General features: G+C 35.6%; 2 protein-coding genes across 2 annotated transcripts; one reads left to right on the top strand and one right to left on the bottom strand.

The window, feature by feature from the left end:
• Positions 1 to 1,128: 1,128 nt before the first annotated feature.
• On the top strand, positions 1,129 to 6,176 carry LOC107952973 (calcium-transporting ATPase, endoplasmic reticulum-type). Its single transcript, XM_041117922.1, has 8 exons — positions 1,129 to 1,357; positions 1,750 to 3,296; positions 3,380 to 3,501; positions 3,825 to 4,103; positions 4,197 to 4,580; positions 4,802 to 4,911; positions 4,986 to 5,214; positions 5,333 to 6,176. The coding sequence occupies exons 2-8, from the start codon at positions 1,829 to 1,831 to the stop codon at positions 5,891 to 5,893; spliced, it is 3,153 nt and encodes a 1,050-aa protein (XP_040973856.1). The 5' UTR covers positions 1,129 to 1,357; positions 1,750 to 1,828; the 3' UTR covers positions 5,894 to 6,176.
• LOC107952974 (U-box domain-containing protein 44) lies at positions 6,089 to 17,870 on the bottom strand. Its single transcript, XM_016888186.2, has 5 exons — positions 17,542 to 17,870; positions 15,464 to 16,848; positions 9,976 to 10,279; positions 8,818 to 9,305; positions 6,089 to 8,061 (listed from the first exon to the last, which is right to left on the bottom strand). The coding sequence occupies exons 2-5, from the start codon at positions 16,694 to 16,696 to the stop codon at positions 7,066 to 7,068; spliced, it is 3,021 nt and encodes a 1,006-aa protein (XP_016743675.1). The 5' UTR covers positions 16,697 to 16,848; positions 17,542 to 17,870; the 3' UTR covers positions 6,089 to 7,065.
• Positions 17,871 to 18,789: the final 919 nt, after the last annotated feature.

Genomic DNA, 18,789 nt, shown 5'->3' with positions numbered 1-18,789 from the left:
TTTAAATTTACAAAATAAAAAAATTAATAATTGAGTGGTAAAACAACTTTCATATTAAAAAATGGAATCTCGACGCAATAACAACCAGCCAACCAAAAAATTATACATATTGAGTAAAAAAAGAGATAATTTTAAGCTTTTTTTTTCCTTCACATTTTTAACTTTTTGGACATTTGTACAATAATTTTTTTGGCATTTATTAACGCGGATTTCGTGTGAACTTGTACGGTTAAACAAGACGGAGTCATCTGGTCAATCCACGGAGCCACGGCCCATGAATATCGACTGCATCTTATTAAAATTAAAAGAAAATTATGGTCGACAGTATTATTTTCGTTTCCAATATGGAACAATATTAAAATTTATGGTCAATATTTACTTTTTAATAAATTAACTGTGAAAATTTAATTATTAGGCACATTTTAATAAATATTCTAAAAAAAATTATGTTTTCAATTTTAATTATTCTTTCAAAATAAAAAAAAAGTGTAAGTGGATTAGATTTTTTTTATGAAACAACGAATCTTAAAATAGGAAGTTAATCTTTAGTTATGATTTTAGTTTTTTTTTTATGTCAGATTTTTATTAAAAAGAAAATGTTTGGTAGAAGTGAAGGAAGATTTTAAAAGAGGTGGAGAAGTATTCAATATAATTATAATAAAATAATAAATAAATAATTTAAAAAAAAAGGAGACATCAGAAAATTTGATAGTATTTAAAATAAGTTTAAAATTAAATAATTTTGTGAAGAAAAAGTATTATATAAAATAAAAAATAAATAAATAAAAGGGTAATTTTATCCTAAAGATACATTTTATTTTTCCAAATTATTTAAATCAAATCGATGATTAAAGAAAACAGAGTTACATTCCATGAAAGTTAATATTTTTATATATTGAGTAACTAAATTAAAAAAAAAACTCTTCATTACTATAACAAAATTGAGTTATATGAAATGATTAAATTGAACTTCATAAATTAGATTCTTGTATAATATAACTGGCGAAACAAAGGAATCCGAAAAGCAAATTGGAAACAATGCAGTGAGTGAAACTCCCAGAACCACAGAAGATCAAAACGTTGATTTGAGACTGACCAAAAACTAATTCCCTTTTTTTCTTATGTTACAAGATTTCTTAGATTTACATAAAAAAATAATATCAAAGAAATACCAAGAATTTTCCTTCAACTTTGCTTTGTCTCCAAGCCATGTTTTTTTTTTCTCTTGGCCTAACTATTATTCTAATGTTTTATTCTTTTTTTTCGTACTTTTCTTTTTAGTTGTTATCCACACTGAACTTCTTATATAAGAAGGAAGTGTTTGTCTCATGGGTTTCAGTCAGTTTTTGCTTTAAAGGTGAAGTTCTTTTTTTTTTTTTTTGGTCATATAAGTATCTACAGTTGCAATTTTTTAAGTTTAGTTGGCAGTTAATTGCTACTACTCTAAGCAGTTTTTTTGTCCTTTCCCTTTTTGGGTTGTTGGGTCTGTGTTAAAACTGCTGCTTTGTAATTCCTTTGTTCGGTTGGATAATTAATTGTTATGGTGGCTAGTAGTTAATATAGGTGGTTGGTTTTTTTTTATTACCAAAGGAAAAACATTACCTTTTCTTGTTGGGTGATTCGACGTAATTTCATACTTGTTAAAAGGAAGTTAATGCACTGTTTCCATTTCTGCTTTATTATTATTATTATTTCTTAGCCATTTTTTTTTGTTTAAAATTTGGCTTCATGTTTTCATCTGTTTTTCAGGAAAATTACATGGGTTTCAGCCAAAATTGAAGCAACTTTTACTTTTGGGTGGTAAGTGATAACCAACGTTGAGGGCTCAATGGAGAAAAAGCCTTTCCCTGCGTGGTCATGGTCTGTTGAGCAGTGTCTGAAAGAATATAATGTTAAACTAGACAAGGGTTTGAGCAGTTACCAGGTGGAGAAACAGCGTGAGAAGTATGGTTGGAATGAGCTTTCCAAAGAGAAAGGGAAGCCTTTATTGCGGCTTGTGTTGGAACAATTTGATGACATGCTTGTGAAGATACTTCTAGTTGCTGCTTATATATCTTTCATTTTAGCCTATATGCATGGGAGTGAATCCGAGGAGTCTGGTTTTGAGGCCTACGTGGAGCCATTTGTGATAGTATTGATTTTAGTCCTTAATGCAATTGTTGGAGTATGGCAAGAGACCAATGCTGAGAAGGCACTTGACGCCCTTAAGGAGATGCAATGCGAATCCGGTAAGGTTTTAAGAGATGGGTACATTGTACCTGACCTGCCAGCCCGGGAGCTTGTACCGGGTGACATAGTTGAATTGCAGGTTGGTGATAAGGTTCCTGCTGATATGAGAATAGCAGCTCTGAAAACTTCAACTTTGAGATTGGAACAAAGTGCACTAACTGGGGAGGCAATGCCTGTTTTGAAAGGTACTAGTCCAATATTCCCGGAGGAATGTGAATTGCAGGCAAAAGAAAATATGGTTTTCGCAGGCACAACTGTGGTGAATGGTAGCTGTGTTTGTATCGTTGTTTGCACTGGAATGAACACTGAGATTGGGAAGATACAGAAGCAAATACACGAGGCCTCTTTGGAAGAGAGTGACACACCTTTGAAAAAGAAGTTGGATGAATTTGGAAGCAGGCTTACAACTGCAATTGGACTTGTTTGTCTCATTGTTTGGCTTATCAATTGCAAAAACTTCCTCTCTTGGGATATGGTGGATGGATGGCCTGCAAATCTCCGCTTCTCATTTGAGAAATGTACCTACTATTTCAAGATAGCTGTTGCCCTTGCTGTAGCTGCAATTCCAGAAGGTCTCCCTGCTGTGATCACAACATCTTTAGCTCTTGGTACAAAAAAAATGGCTCAAAAGAATGCGATCGTACGGAAGCTTCCTAGTGTTGAAACCTTGGGATGCACCACTGTGATTTGTTCAGATAAAACTGGGACTTTGACCACGAATCAAATGTCTGTTGCAGAATTCTTTACCCTTGGTGGGAAAACCACTACTTCTCGTATTTTCCATGTTGAAGGCACAACCTATGACCCGAAGGATGGTGGAATTGTTGATTGGACCTGTTACAATATGGATGCTAACTTACAAGTCATGGCAGAAATATGTGCAGTTTGCAATGATGCTGGGATTTTCTGTGATGGTCGTCTTTTCCGGGCCACAGGTTTGCCTACTGAAGCTGCTTTGAAGGTTTTGGTTGAAAAGATGGGAGTTCCAGATGCCAAGATGAGGAACGAAATCCATGACTCACAGCTTGCTGGAAACTATTTGATTGACCGAAGCACAATTAAACTAGGTGAGCCATAAATCTTTTCTAGTTTTAGTAGATTCATGTATTGTGATGCACTTCATTGATTTATGATATATTGCAAAACTTAGGTTGCTGGGAGTGGTGGACCAAAAGATCAAAAAGGCTTGCAACATTGGAGTTGGATACTCTACGAAAGTCTATGAGCGTTATTGTTAGAGAGCCTACTGGACACAACAGACTGCTTGTCAAGGTGACTGTCATTCCCTTTTCTTACCTTGGTTCAAATCCTTCATCTTTCTTTCATCAATGGATAAATGTGACCATTTTCTTCATAGTGTTGTTGTCTAGAAATCATTTTGCTCTTGATTAAATGGAAAAGATCGAATTTAACTTCAAGGGAAATTAGCAGTCAGTGTAAATGTGAACTTAAGGTGGATTGGAGATACGCACATGATATACATTTATATATGTTGGTAACGTATGATTGTGAGTGGTAAACAGCAAAAAGGCATAAACTTAGTAGTTTGGTTTCCTTGCTTATTTGATCTTTAAATCAATGCGCATCTTCTGTAGGGCGCTGTTGAGAGTTTAGTGGAACGTAGTACACACGTACAACTTGCAGACGGATCTCTTGTTCCAATGGATGAATCATGTAGTCAACTATTGCTTTCAAGAAATTCAGAGATGAGTTCAAAGGGACTGCGATGCTTGGGATTGGCGTATAAGGACGACCTGGGGGAATTTTCAGACTACTACTCTGAGAATAATCCTGCTCATAAGAAGTTGCTTGATCCAGCTAGCTATTCTTCCATTGAAAGTGACTTGGTTTTTGTAGGGGTTGTTGGTCTCAGGGTAAGCATATGTCAGACAGTTTTGTTGTTCATAATAGTTAATGAATTGTCAAGTAAATTATTTTCAGAGATGTAATTTTCCATATCAATATAGGACCCTCCACGAGATGAAGTTGACAAAGCAATAGAAGATTGTAAAGGAGCAGGAATTAGAGTTATCGTGATAACAGGAGATAATAAATCCACAGCTGAGGCTATTTGTCATGAAATTAAATTGTTCTCTGATGGAGAGGATGTTAGAGGGAAAAGTTTTACTGGTAAAGAATTCATGGCTCTTTCCCCTTCACAACAAATTGAAACGTTGTCAAAGCCAGGGGGAAAGGTCTTCTCTCGTGCTGAACCTAGACATAAGCAAGAAATCGTTAGGATGCTAAAAGAGATGGGGGAAATTGTTGCTATGACTGGAGATGGTGTAAATGATGCACCTGCCCTTAAACTGGCTGATATAGGAATTGCTATGGGCATAACTGGAACCGAGGTAAATATATCACCTTGATTCTCTTGCTTGAAGATCGAATCTTGTTCCTTGTAGCCTTCATATGACTTCGCTTGGAGCAAGCTATATGATTGTTTAGGCATTTCCTAGCATTTAGTATAGATTTGTACCATATGTTGGAACTAATATATTCACGTTCCTCCCTACTAACGACCCTCAAATAAGTCCTTTCTACTAACATGCTCATTGTTCAATTTTTCCAGGTAGCAAAAGAAGCTTCTGATATGGTTTTAGCAGATGACAACTTTAGCACCATTGTTTCGGCTGTTGCCGAGGGTCGTTCTATTTATAATAACATGAAAGCTTTCATAAGGTGTGTTAATTTGCTCTACCACTTTCCTTGAGCATTTAGGATATGCCTTATTTATTCATTTCCTAAATTGGCAGATACATGATATCATCCAATGTTGGAGAAGTAATCTCCATATTCTTGACTGCTGCTCTGGGATTACCAGAGTGTATGATTCCTGTGCAACTCTTATGGGTGAATTTGGTTACAGATGGTCCTCCTGCGACAGCTCTCGGGTTTAATCCTCCAGATGTTGGTATAATGCGGAAACCACCCCGTAAAAGTGATGACACTCTCATTGACTCCTGGGTCCTGTTTCGTTACTTGGTTAGTACTGAATATTGATCTACACCAATTATCTTCCCCTTGAAATTCTCTAGGCAAGACATGGTTTGTGGGATTTTTGAACTAGACTAATGTTCTACATTTATGTTTTGAATTGTAGACAATAGGTTCTTATGTGGGCGTAGCAACTGTTGGCATCTTCATCTTGTGGTATACTCAGGCTTCTTTTATGGGTATCAACCTTGTGAGCGATGGTCACACACTAATCGAACTGTCTCAGCTTCGCAACTGGGGAGAGTGTTCAACATGGTCAAATTTCTCCGTGGCCCCATATACGGTTGGTGATGGTCACCTGATCACATTCTCGAACCCATGTGACTACTTCACCATTGGCAAAGTGAAAGCAATGACTCTGTCACTATCTGTATTAGTAGCTATCGAAATGTTCAATTCCTTGAATGCACTTTCCGAAGACAGCAGCCTGCTAACGTTGCCACCTTGGAGGAACCCTTGGCTTTTGGTTGCAATGTCAGTCTCATTTGGACTCCATTGCCTTGTACTTTACGTTCCATTCCTGGCAAACATGTTTGGTGTTGTTCCATTGAGCCTGAATGAGTGGTTCTTAGTAATTTTGGTCTCAATACCTGTCATACTTATCGACGAGACCCTTAAATTTTTTGGAAGGAGTCGAAGACATAGAGTGAAGGAAAAGACAGCATAAAAAATAAAATAAAATAAAAAAACAGAACCAAGTTTACTCGAGATTGTTCAGAGGTGCTACTGATAGATAGAAGATTACTAGGATTATGTTAATTTATTTTCTTAGGTCCTTTTTTTTTGTTGCTGTTGACGGTTCCTTTTGTTATAATCTAAAGGAAATAGATAAGTTTGTTTATAGAAATTTAATACATAGACATTTTAACTCCCCTCACTGTATAGACCTGACAATTCGTATAACAGAATTGTTTTCAAATGGAAATAATATTTCAGGGCAAATTATAAGACCACATGGTTAATGCTACAGGTTCGTGCTGGAAGGGAGGCTGAGCTGTTTGAGCTTCTGCAATGGTCCAGCCATTGATTCGAAAAGTTTTCTCCTTACACCACCAGTACGCTCCATGAGTGCATGCTAACAGAAACTGCAGATATAACGTCTTATCTGATGCAGTTCATTCAATAATGTTAATATGACGATTCCAAATGTGAGGTTTCCAACTTTACTAAGCAAGAATCAAACAATCAATTGCTGGGACCAAGTGAAGCCCTGGTGTTTTTCATGCTCATAGAGTTTGCATTCAAGCTAACACTACTAATCAACTTTTGCTGAATGCATGGCACGAAATGCAAGTTTCCATTTGTCACGTAGACAGGCATGCTCCACATTTACTCTTTGGTTATTAAGCTGATGAATTCTAGACCATCTATATATCTAATACAGGACAATCACAGAGCTATAGGTAAAGTACTGAGTTGACAGTGAAAGAATGGAAAGAAGAACCACAGAGGTTACAAGGAAAGATATCAATTCCAAGCAATATTGCTAATGGTGTGCTTTTAATATCAGCCACTTGTAAAATCTCTTACCTGCGACGGTTCCTCAACAGAAAAAGCACAAACTTGATGTCTATCATCTTGGGTATCATGGTGCTGCATCGATACATCTATCCACAACAATGGAGTTGGTTGATAGTTCTTGCTTAGCTTTCAAGGTGAATCCGTCAATATGCGCCAATTATTGAGAAGAAAGGTAGGCCCATTCTGAAATATTATGGTTCAAGCCTGAGCATGCGCACCAGTATTGCGGTTCTTGCAAAATAAATCATCAAGGTGAATAATGTGGCCAGTCCTTCCTCCTCAGATATGATTCAAGAAAGTCAAAAGGCATTGAATTCTTTAGAAATAGGAAGATTGCTCATGAAGTACATTCAAGTGAGCAAGTATCCTGGCTGAAAGAGACTTCATACTACTATTGCCTCGCTGTGTTAAATCTACTAAAGGCATCTGAGCAGCTGGACCATACTTCTGCTTGAACTCAGGCAGCCGGAAAATCCTTTCCAAAGCATGTAGAGCTTTCTCCTGCAGTCTGAGGGAAGGCGAACTAAGACATCTTATCATTGGAGTAATTGCATTTGCTTCTGCTAGCACCTTACTACCATTTTGAAGTCTTTCACCTTCAATTAAAGTCAATAGTGCATCTAAAGATGCTTCACACACTCCGGCATCTGTTTCTTCAAGAACCCTTGCAAGTGGTATCACTGCATCAGCCTCAAGAAGGCAAAATGATGACTCAACAGAACAAATTCCTCCATGAACCGGGCAAGCAGTCTCTGGTGGAGCTGACAAGCACCAGAACCCCTTTTTCTTTGGTATTGTCCGGCTTAGCTGAAGAGAACTCCTTGAAAAACGAGACAGAGAAGTGGCTGCATGATATTTGGTCAAGGTGGTTCCTGAATCCAACAATTGAACTAACATGGGGATAACATCGGCTTCAGCTGCTCTCTTTTGCCATTCCAGATTTGTTGGAGCAGTAAAACGGCAGATGGCTCCAACAGCACTTTCTACTAACTGACTTCTATTGGAATCATTAAGTCTACCACTGCAAAGAAAACGAAAAATGATTGGAATTGCACCAGCATCCACAAGCCACTGAGTGATCTGGTCATTTTCAGGAAGGTTAGCAATTATGCCCACTGCAGAAGCAACTTCTTCATCATCATTAAAAGACTTGATAATCCTAAGTAAAGTCTCAATGCATTTCTGGCGCACATGCTCCAGGATAGTGGCTTCGTCACCATCCTTCACCAAGAAACAGAAAAGCTTCACAGCATTCAGCCGTACATTTCCAATGTCACGTTCACACAACTGGATTAGCACTTGGATGGCTGAGCACTGTTAACATAATAAATCAGCTGGTATTGAAAATTGAAATGATATGCAGCAAAAGAATTACAAAAATGAGACATATCTAGAGAGATAAGTGCATTTGATAGAGACACGTGAGTAGGCTCAAACATAAAAAGAGGGGGGGGGGGGGAAGGGAAGAAGGATAATAACAGTACAGCATCCTTGCATCAGCTTCTCTATCCTTACATGAATATGAGAAGCATCCTGAAACACAGGCCCATAAAATAAAATAAAAGATTGAAAGAATGAATAATATGTCCATAACCAAAATAAGAAGTCTAGGCTGTGATTATCTCACATATGATTTCAGACTTTAAGATACTTTGAAGAGGTTAATCTATCTAACAGTGCAAGACACAAACATCCTACGAGTAATTCAACCTGTCAGAAGCCATAATTCATGGGATCACTAAACGCAATAATTGTTGACACACTAGAAAAAACAATAGATTCCTTTTCTGCAAAGGGAATAGAGGGAGCAAGAACATTTCTCTGAATGGCTAAGTCACCAGGGTAAGCAACCTACTGTGTCAGGCACCGATCAATCAGTGGAAAGAAGGCAAAGCATGGGCAACATACAACGTTATGGAAGTTTGCTAAGTATAGCTTGTTTGAAGTAATCATTGTTTTCAGATTAATTTAAGCTCTATTTTAGCACAGCATCTTTGATATTTATTCTTAGAAAAAGAAAATGCCAGCACGAAGGCACAGAGTTATATCATTCTCCTATAAAATGTATACCTGTGTCAGCTTGGTCTTGATATATGCTGCAGAGTGGGATTGGCACAACGCCTGAAAGATTTGCAGAAGGTTTTGTTGGATTTCTGGTCCAGTCAGGTTAATCAAAGAGAAGACCATGAAAATATCCTCATCAGATTCCAATAAAGAAACTGGAGTCTCAGTGGATTCTTGTGACATAGTGGATACTGCAAGGTGCATAACCGTTGCGGCGACTTGTTCTCGTAATGCCGAGGATGATGAGCCAAGTTGGAGGAGGTCAAGTAATGGGCGGGATGCACCTTCTTTGATCATCTGCAAGCCATTTTTTGGTACACTTGAGAGGTTTCGAAGAGCTTTAACAGCTACACTTTTCATATGAATACCACCATGAGAGACCCAGTTAAGAAGTGGACGCAATGCACCTCTTTCTAACAATACCACTTTATTATGGTCAGTTAACTCCATTTCAGCTATAGCTGTTGCCATGGTTAGTTTTACATCATCTGGTCCTGTAGAGATTTAGATATACTTCCATAAGTGTTTTGTCAAATAATAGCAAAGACATTGCAACTTGATGCACGTTTGCAATGATGTAGCAAAACCTAAATGTGGAAGGAAATATGAACAAAATATATACACCTAAATCAAGCCATGTAAACCACTGCTGCAGCTCTATCAGAAATGCTGAGATTTTACTATTTTAAGAAAAGGATGCAACTACAGTAGTAAGATTGGCATCTCTTTAAAGTTGAATCACAGGAAAACCTAATTGACAAGGAAATTAAGACATCCTCGCCTTTATGCAATGACATATTATCTTCATGGGAATCTTGCACCAATTTTGAGATTAAGAAAATATTTCTTTTGAAGTTAATATTAAGAAAAAGCTTAACGTTAATATTAAGTATAATAAGATGGCCTGTAATTTCATCTTATTGAAGTACAAGTTGATTTCATCACAATGCACTAACCAGCCAACTTTCCACACATAACCTATGTTTTGCAGATACTTATCTGGTGAAAACATTCTAAAAAAATGCAATCTTATTAATTCTTCAAAAGTATGCTTTCCTACAACACAATCATAGTGATGAACTAGTTCACTGCTCAAGTCAGAATGGATGAAGGAAATGTGAACACCCAAAGAACTTAAAAGGTGATCAAGTTTAGGGCATGAACCAGTTGACAAACGCTGAAGCAAATGTTTAAAATAGTTTGCCCTTGCCATCTGTAAGACGTTCTGATCAGAATATGACAGGTTTTCCAATATTTCCTCGGCATCTCTGGCAGCTTGATAATCATCACCACTTGCCATTGTCACCAAAAGGAGAATACAACCCTGAACCTTCCCAATGCTGTCTCTTAAGACGTTATATTTTGATAAATCCAAAAGTAATGCCACTGCTAACCTCCTTTCATCTGTGCGACGCCCCAAGGAACGAACTACAAGTTCAATTGCACCATCAACTTTTGCCACTCTATCCTGCAATATATTTCAATATTTTTGGTAGAAAACATATGAGAAACATATATGCATTTCTGGTTAGCAGGAACCCATATTTACACAAGATAAATGCAAGTAATGTTGAAATATGTATATATTTTAAATTTATTTAGGTAGATAAATTTCATTTAGGTAAATAAGTTTTATTCATATTCTAGGAATATTTTTATTTTATCTTTTAGTAGTTTATTAGAATAAGGGAACTATTTTCCTAATTAGGATTAGGACTCTTTTCTCTATTTAAGTTCAGTTCTTTAATTAATAATATAGAACAATTTTATTAAAAGCTCTCTTAAAAACTTTCATGGTATCAGAGTTAGGTTAAATCTCTAGTAACATCATGATTAAAACAGCCTTCACTGGAGATAAGAGGTCCAGCAATCAAACAGAGGAAGAAAGTTTTACCGTTGAAACAACTACCAAGAGTACAATGACTCAAGGGACAGAGGCGTCTCACCTTTCTTTTCAACTGACATCTCACAAGTTGAATGGCAAAAATTATCTGGAATAGTTGCAGTCCGTAAAATTAGCAATTGATGGGCGCGGCAAGCTAGGTCATTCAAATGGAGAAGTTGAGCAACCACAGGTGGGCGATCCAAAGATGAGCAAGTGGAGGTCAGAAAATTCTATGATAATTGCGTGGCTTATTAATTCCATGGAAGCATCCGGAGATAAACCTTTTCGTTTTCTCCCAACTGTTAAAGATGTTTGGGACGCTGTGAAAGACACCTATTCAGATTTAGAAAACGCTTCACAGATTTTTGAGTTAAAAATAAAACTGTGAAAAGCTAGGCTAGGGGAAAAAGATGTTACTCTTTATTATAACGAGATGATGTCTCTTTGGCAAGAATTGAATCAGTGTTATAATGATGAATGGGAGTATCCTGGAGATGGTGTAAAAGCTATGAAAAAAGAAGAGAATGAAAGAGCTTATTTATTTCTGGCTGGTTTAAATAAAGAATTTGATGATGTGAGATCTCGGATCCTAGGAAAAAAACTGCTTCCAAAACTTTGTGAGATTTTTTCTGAGGTTAGAAGAGAGGAGACAAGGAGAAAAGTAATGTTAAAGTCAGGGTTTGAAGCTAATGATAATAATTCTACTCTTTTATCTGTTAAAAATAATAATGAAAGTGAAAAAAAAAAAAACCTTGGTGCGATCACTGCAAAAAATATTGGCACACTCGAGAAACGTGTTGGAAACTCGATGGGAAACAGACAAATGGAAGGAAAAAGAGTGGCAATGGACGTGGTTCACAATCAAGAGATTGCAGAGCTTTCCAAACAACTAATGGAAATTATGAGAGCCAAAGTTCTTTGGAAAGGTCTCCATTCACTAAGGAACAATTAGAGCATCTACACAAGTTTTTTCAATCACCACAATTTCGGATGAATTCTTCTACTCCTAACTCATCCAATAATCCTTCTTCCTTTTTTGCCCAATAAGGTACTGATTTTTCTGTTTTTTTCAATGTCAAGCCTTATAAAACAAACAAATGGACCGTTGATTCCAGAGCTAGTGATCACATGACTAATAGTCATTTTCTTTTTTCAACTTACACACCTTGCGCAGGAAACAAAAAGATCAAAGTAGCAGATGGGTCATTCTCGGCAATAGCCAGGAAAGGCACTGTTAAAATTTCATCTTCCTTGGTTTTACATGATGTTTTACATGTGCCAAATATAGCTTGTAATCTTATATCGGTCAGTAAATTATCCCAGTCCTCAAATTGTCATGTTATATTTGACTCCTCTATGTGTAAGTTTCAGGACATGGTCTCAGGGAGGATGATTGGCAATGCTAAAGAATTTGGTGGAATGAATTTACTTTCTTGAAGATGACCATCTAAGTCAACCAACAACTACTTTATGTTTAAATTCTGTTTCTGATTTTGATAAGGTTATGATTTGGCATTATAGGCTTGGATTTTTACTATTTAAGATATTTGTTACCTAATTTATTTAAACATAAAAGTCCTTCTTCATATCATTATGAATTTCGTGAATTGGCTAAACATCATCGGTCATTCTTTCGACCTCAAAAATATAAAGCCTCCAAACCTTTTTCTTTAATTCATAGTGATGTTTGGGGACCTTCAAGAGTCTCGACTTTTTCAGGGAAACGTTGGTTTGTCACATTTATTGATGATCATACTCGACTTTATTGGGTGTTTTTATTAAAAGATAAGTCTGAAATTAAAAATGTGTTTCAGTCTTTTCATACTATGGTGAAAACACAATTTGGTGTGAAAATAGAAGTATTTCGGACTGACAATGGTAGGGAATTTTTTAACGACCAATTAGGTGTTTTCTTAACCAAACATGGAATAGTCCACCAAAGTTCTTGTACAAATACACCACAACAAAATGGGATTGCAGAAAGAAAAAATCGACATCTTTTGGAAGTAACTAGAGCCTTGATGTTCACTAGTCAGGTACCACGTTATCTTTAGGGCGAAGCCTTGTTAACAGCTACATATCTTATTAATAGAATGCCCAGTAAAACTTTAGATTATAGAACTCATTTTCGTCTCTTTAAAGATAACTTTCCTAACTCTAAATTGATCACAGATTTATTCCTTCGAATTTTTAGGTGTAGTGTTTTTGTTCATCTTCACAACCAAGGTAAACTAGATCCTAGAACAAAAAAATGTGTCTTTGTTGGTTATGCTTCTAATAAAAAGGGTTATAAATGTTATGATCCAATTGATAGGAAGATTATTGTTACCATGAATGTCACATTTGTTGAAACACAATCTTATTTTGATTCTAATCTTCAGGGAGGGAATTATACTAAGGAAGATTCTATAATTGATCAAGAAAAGACTAGGAATATACAATATAGGGATTCTAATAATGGGGAAGGCGAATTTATGATTAACACAGAAATTAATGATGTTAATGTTAATGAAAAGGAGTATGAATGTGTAGAGTCTGATCATTAGAATAAAGAACAAACAAAGGAGTTAATTGTTTACTCAAGAAGAAATCGAAATCAAGAAAGTGGAATCCACCAGATTCATCACCAAGAATCTGACCCGCAAGATCCTATCAAAAGTCCAGGTAAAGCTCATAATCCAGCCAATGATTTTTCTGATTTAGATATTCCAATTGCCAAAAGAAAAGGTGTTAGAAATATTGTCAAATATCTCATGTCTAACTTTGTATCCTATAAAGCCTTGTCTTCGACATTCTCAACCTTTGTTTTGTGTCTCGATACTGTAAAAATACCAAAAAATGTGAAAGATGCTTTACAGGTTCCTGAGTGGAAGGAAGCTATTTTAGGGGAGATGCGCGCTCTTTAAAAAGCAGGTATATTGGAAACAATGGAATTACCTGTAGGGAAAAAAACAATGGGCTGCATATGGGTGTTCACAACCAAATTCAAACCAAATGGATCTTTAGATAGATACAAAGCCCAGTTGGTGGCTAAAGGGTACACTCAAACATACAGGATAGATTATCTTGAAACGTTTGCCCTAGTGGCCAAATTAAATTCCGTTAAAATTCTTTTATCAATTGCTGTTAATCTTGATTGGTCTTTACAGCAGCTAGATGTGAAGATTGCTTTCCTAAATGGGAAACTTGAAGAAGAAGTTTACATGGATCCTCCTCTAGGTTTTGAAGAAAAATTTGGAACTCGAGTATGTAAACTCAAGAAATCTTTGTATGATCTAAAGCAGTCTCCTCGAGCTTGGTTTGAAGGATTCACTCAAGTTGTTAAAAAATAAGATTACTCACAAGGGCAAGCTGATCAGACAATGTTCTATCGGCAACCACTCATCCCGGCCTCTTTTAAAAGATCAATCACATATTTTTTCCAAGAGACCACAAGACCCTTCTTTGGTCGAGCAACTTCCATTCCAAGAAAGAATTTCAAAGGACCCAAGTCTTTGATCTCAAACTCCAATGCTAGATGCTCCTTGAGACGCCTTATTTCATCCACATCATCTCCTGTAAGAATGATATCATCGACATAAACTATAATAACTGAGATCTACATCAGGATACTGTACATTTGTTTGGGGAAACCTTGTGACTTGGCGAAGCAAAAAACAAAGTGTTGTAGCAAGAAGTAGTGCAGAGGCTGAGTTTAGATCAATGGCTCAAGGAATTTGTGAAATGATGTGGTTAAAAAAAATTATGGAAGAGCTGAGGAAACCAATAACTTCACCAATGAAGTTGTACTGTGATAGCAAAGCTGCCATTAGTATTGCTCACAACCCAGTCCAACATGACAAAACTAAGCCTGTTGAGATTGATAGACACTTTATCAAGGAGAAGATTGAAGAAGGCCAAGTGTGCATGCCGTTTGTTCCTTCAAAACAACAGATTGCTGACATACTCACCAAAAAAACTCTCTAAGACGAGTTTTGATTTTCTTTTAAGCAAGTTGGGCATGATTGATATATATGTACCAACTTGAGGGAGGGTGTTGAAATATATAAATATTTTAAATTTATTTAGGTAGATAAATCTTATTTAGGTAAATAAGTTTTATTCATATTCTAGGAATATTTTTATTTTATCTTTTAGTAGTTTATTAGAATAAGGGAACTATTTTCTTTTATGTTTTAGTAGTTTATTAGAATAAGGGAACTATTGTCCTAATTAGGATTAGGACTCTTTTCTCTATTTAAGTTCAGTTCTCTTTTCTCTATTTAAGTTCAGTTCTTTAGTTAATAATATAGAACAGTTTTATTAAAAACTCTCTTGAAAACTTTCAAGTAATCCTATTTTGATTAAAGAAGGCAGTAAACCAGCAAAACCACTCCATCCCAATGGTATGCAAAACAGATTTGTCAGTGTGGGATACCAAGATGAATGTGACCCTGGACATATACAAAGTATAACCCATTCTCTAAAATCTCGATACGTCTACTGTATCCTATAATTCAATACTTGATGACTTAAGACTCCTGTTTATGAAGTTAGGTGAAACAAAACAAAATCCAAAGGTAGGTGAAAATAAAATGGAATATGAAATATTGTCTATGCATATTACTGAAACAGATGAATCTAATTCCTAACCCACCTGACCATTCATTTCACTATCACCTATATTTTGAAGATGAACCTTTTCAATATGATTAAATATATTTACTTGCAAATCACTGCAGAAAACTAAAAGAGAGAATCAAAAGGATACAGTTTCACACAGCATACCTTTGCATCATCGCTATCTTTTGTCAAAATGTGAAGTACGACAAGAACACGATTCCTTATATCACGATTTTTTCCACCAAGAAGTTGAATAAGAACTGATATATAGTTCTCCAAGATCACCCACTCTCGGTGCATGTCTCTCTGTTCACAAAGATCCTTTAGCTGTCCTAGACATTGAAGCACTTCTTCCTCATCTCCAGATGTGAGATTGGGTTTCATTGAAGCAATTGTTATCATTGTGTTTCTGTCCTTCCACTCTTCTATTGACTGCCTCAGTGTTTTGTTAGGGCGTAGGATTGATGTGTCTAGGGGAGTCATAGTCAAAGGGCATAAGTTGTTCCCCTCTGTAAACCACTTCTCTATAGCACTTCTCTCAAAAGTCTGTCCAGATGAAGTCTCCACAGGATCTACCATTACATCGCGAGTGATTGGACAATAAAAAGATCGGAGAGGCTCCAGCGGTTGACTACCCAAAGATTTCCGCTTAGTGAAATACTTCATCTCTTTCTCTTTAGGAGAAGAAGCAGCATCAGCCCTTTCCAACAAAGCAATTATCTGATCCATTTGTATAGCTTCAGCCTTGTCCTTCCTAAGCCTGACATTTTCAATCTCACTTTTGAAGTCTTCAAATTCCCTTTTTAAAGCCGATCTCTCAGTAGATATCCCAACAGCTTCTGCAATGAGAACCAGCAGATTGTTTGCATAAGAACGATCAGCATTCCTCTCCTGTATGCCTGTCTCAATTTTCTCTAAGATCTCTTCTTCCGTTATAGCAGCCTTGAACTCAGCCTTCTGCATACTATCACAGAGGTTTCCAATTTCTACAACTATAGCTGAAGAAAGTTCTAAAGATGCCAATGGAAGGAGACTTAATCCCCTGCTTATCTCTCTCATGGTACCTTCTAGGCGCCTGACTATCCCACGACTATTCATCAAGAGATATACTTTGCTTTTTGTGCTGCATTCTACAGTTAGTTGCTTCGCAGCTTTTATTTCACGATTGAGAATCTGAATAGCATTGTTCAAGCTCTCAGAATTAGAAATGCATTTTCCTTTCAACTCTTTCAAAACTGGGACAATTCTCTCTAAGTAAGATGCTAGTTTCTTAAAACTATCTTTCTTAAAGAGAACATCATTTGCAGAAACCACAATCTCGAGAATGGCCTCTACGGTCTGAGAAAGAATCTCTGAAGCCGGAACGAATGAGGCACTAGTGACTACGTCGATTGCCATCACATCACAACCCAACAAAGTCCAGAAAACATAACCTCATCTTCCAATATGATCAATACACCAACTAAAAGCGGCAAAAGCATGGCTGCAAGATTGCGGTCGCAGCATTTTTCATCCAACAAAAATGCTTCCAATTTTATTAAACATAACACCTGCATTACAATCAAATTTGAATAAGCCCCTCATTGCTATTTGCTTAAAAAGTCGACTTCACCAGATTAAAAAGAAACCAGAGATATATAACTGAAGTTAGTTGAAATATTGTATTGTTTAAGAAAATAGAAAATATGGATCTTAGTTTTGGTTGGCCCAAGTAGGATAATCATTTCAATCACATGGAAAACTAGAAGCGTCGTTTGACTTTCAGTTTGGTAGCCATGAAATATAAGTGAAGAAACCAAATAAAATTTTTCTTTTTTTATGGAGAACAGGAAGACCGAGCTTTTTCTATCATTGACCAAAATAAGAACTGAAGTTCAACCCAAAATTGTTTTCTAATGAAAAGCTACTAGAACAGAACTGGAATTCTCTTCGAATTTCCAGGAAACCAAACAATATTTCGCATAGTCTCAAGGGAAACTAAATATAAAACATCATATTATCATTTCCATACACTTGAAACAGGAAAAAAAGGGGGGGTCTTTATAAGCACCAACCAAGTCCAATCTCAAACAACATAATAAAATCAAAATTCAGCTTTGAACCTTGAAAGAGCAAAACTAAACAACCTAAATTACAATACTCATGTAGTTGAAGCACAAGCGAAGACCCATATAGTCAACCCGATAGAAAAGCTGAATACAGCAAAAGTCTAAGCTTTCAACAATAGAGAGAGCGATACAAACCTGAAAATGAAATAATGTTGAAGAAGTGAAAAAAACACACGAGCCCACAGCTAAAAAGGACTTGAAAAGAGAGCTCTTCTCCAAGGAAAATTTCCAGGAAATATGGCGATCGGGTCACTTGGACTCTGGGAGGCGACTACAAGTACCAGATAAGAGGCCTCCCCCCACTTAAAATATGCATTTTTATGTATTGATTATTTAAGAATAAAAGTAAACAACTCTTCTGTTTCAGCTCGTGTTTCATCTTTGCCAATTAATATAGCTCTCAGCTAGTCATTCATTTGGTGATTCGTTCTTACCACTGTTTACACAGAAAAGTGAAGAAAGACTTTTCTCTGTGTCTGGACTCAGGGCTTTATAAATTAGTTAAATTATTTCACTAATTCTTTAAATTATTAATAAATTTATATCTTAATTATTAAATTATTGAAAAGTTTTTATTTTACTTATTTAATTATTCAAATATTTTTATTTAGCTCATTAATAAGTTTTAAGTATGGATTTAATTATTGACATAGTGAATCAAAATTTATTGATAAGTAGAATCAAAGTCAATTTGAAATTAATGTTGGAGATAAAAAAAATTATTTAAATTTTGGTTCGTGTGTAATTATAATATTTAAAGTTATTTCATAAAAAAATTAAATTATAAAAAAAATAAAACTTTCAAATAACATAAGCAGTATAAACAAAAAAAATCATACAACAATAATTTTAACTATTTAGTAACTTAAAATTTTTAAAATAATTTAACAATCAAAACATAAATTTACTAATCCTAATTAAAAAAAAAAACTTCGGTGTCGTGTACTGATCAAAGGCTAGGTATTTGCTTTGACTGGAAAAATAAGGTTAGGAAACTCGTTAAACCCCTCCAAATTAGGTCACTTTCTATGTATGAGACGTAAACGTTATTCTCGCTCTTCTTACATTATAAGCTCAACTGGACCTTGTCTGTTGAAAGGGAATACAAAGACAGGACAGTACAGGGCACAAAATTCATTTTGATGTGTTTAAATGGTTGATTTGAGGAATTAAATTATTATTAATCAAATTATTTAAAATATAAAAAATTTTAATTGTTAATTGAATCAAAAATTTTTTAAAATATATTAATCGAATCGAAATATTATAAAAAATATTTTGCTAATGTTCATTTGCTTTTATTTAATAATTCAAAAAACTTTAAATGTAGGTAAAAATAATAAGTAAGACATTAGAAACATTATGTAAGTCTTGAAAACAACA

This window comes from Gossypium hirsutum, chromosome A07 (assembly GCF_007990345.1).
Source record: "Gossypium hirsutum isolate 1008001.06 chromosome A07, Gossypium_hirsutum_v2.1, whole genome shotgun sequence".
In the NCBI taxonomy this organism is placed as follows: Eukaryota; Viridiplantae; Streptophyta; class Magnoliopsida; order Malvales; family Malvaceae; genus Gossypium; species Gossypium hirsutum.
Note: the sequence above shows the minus strand (reverse complement) of the source record. Positions and strands in the feature narration are given on the sequence as shown.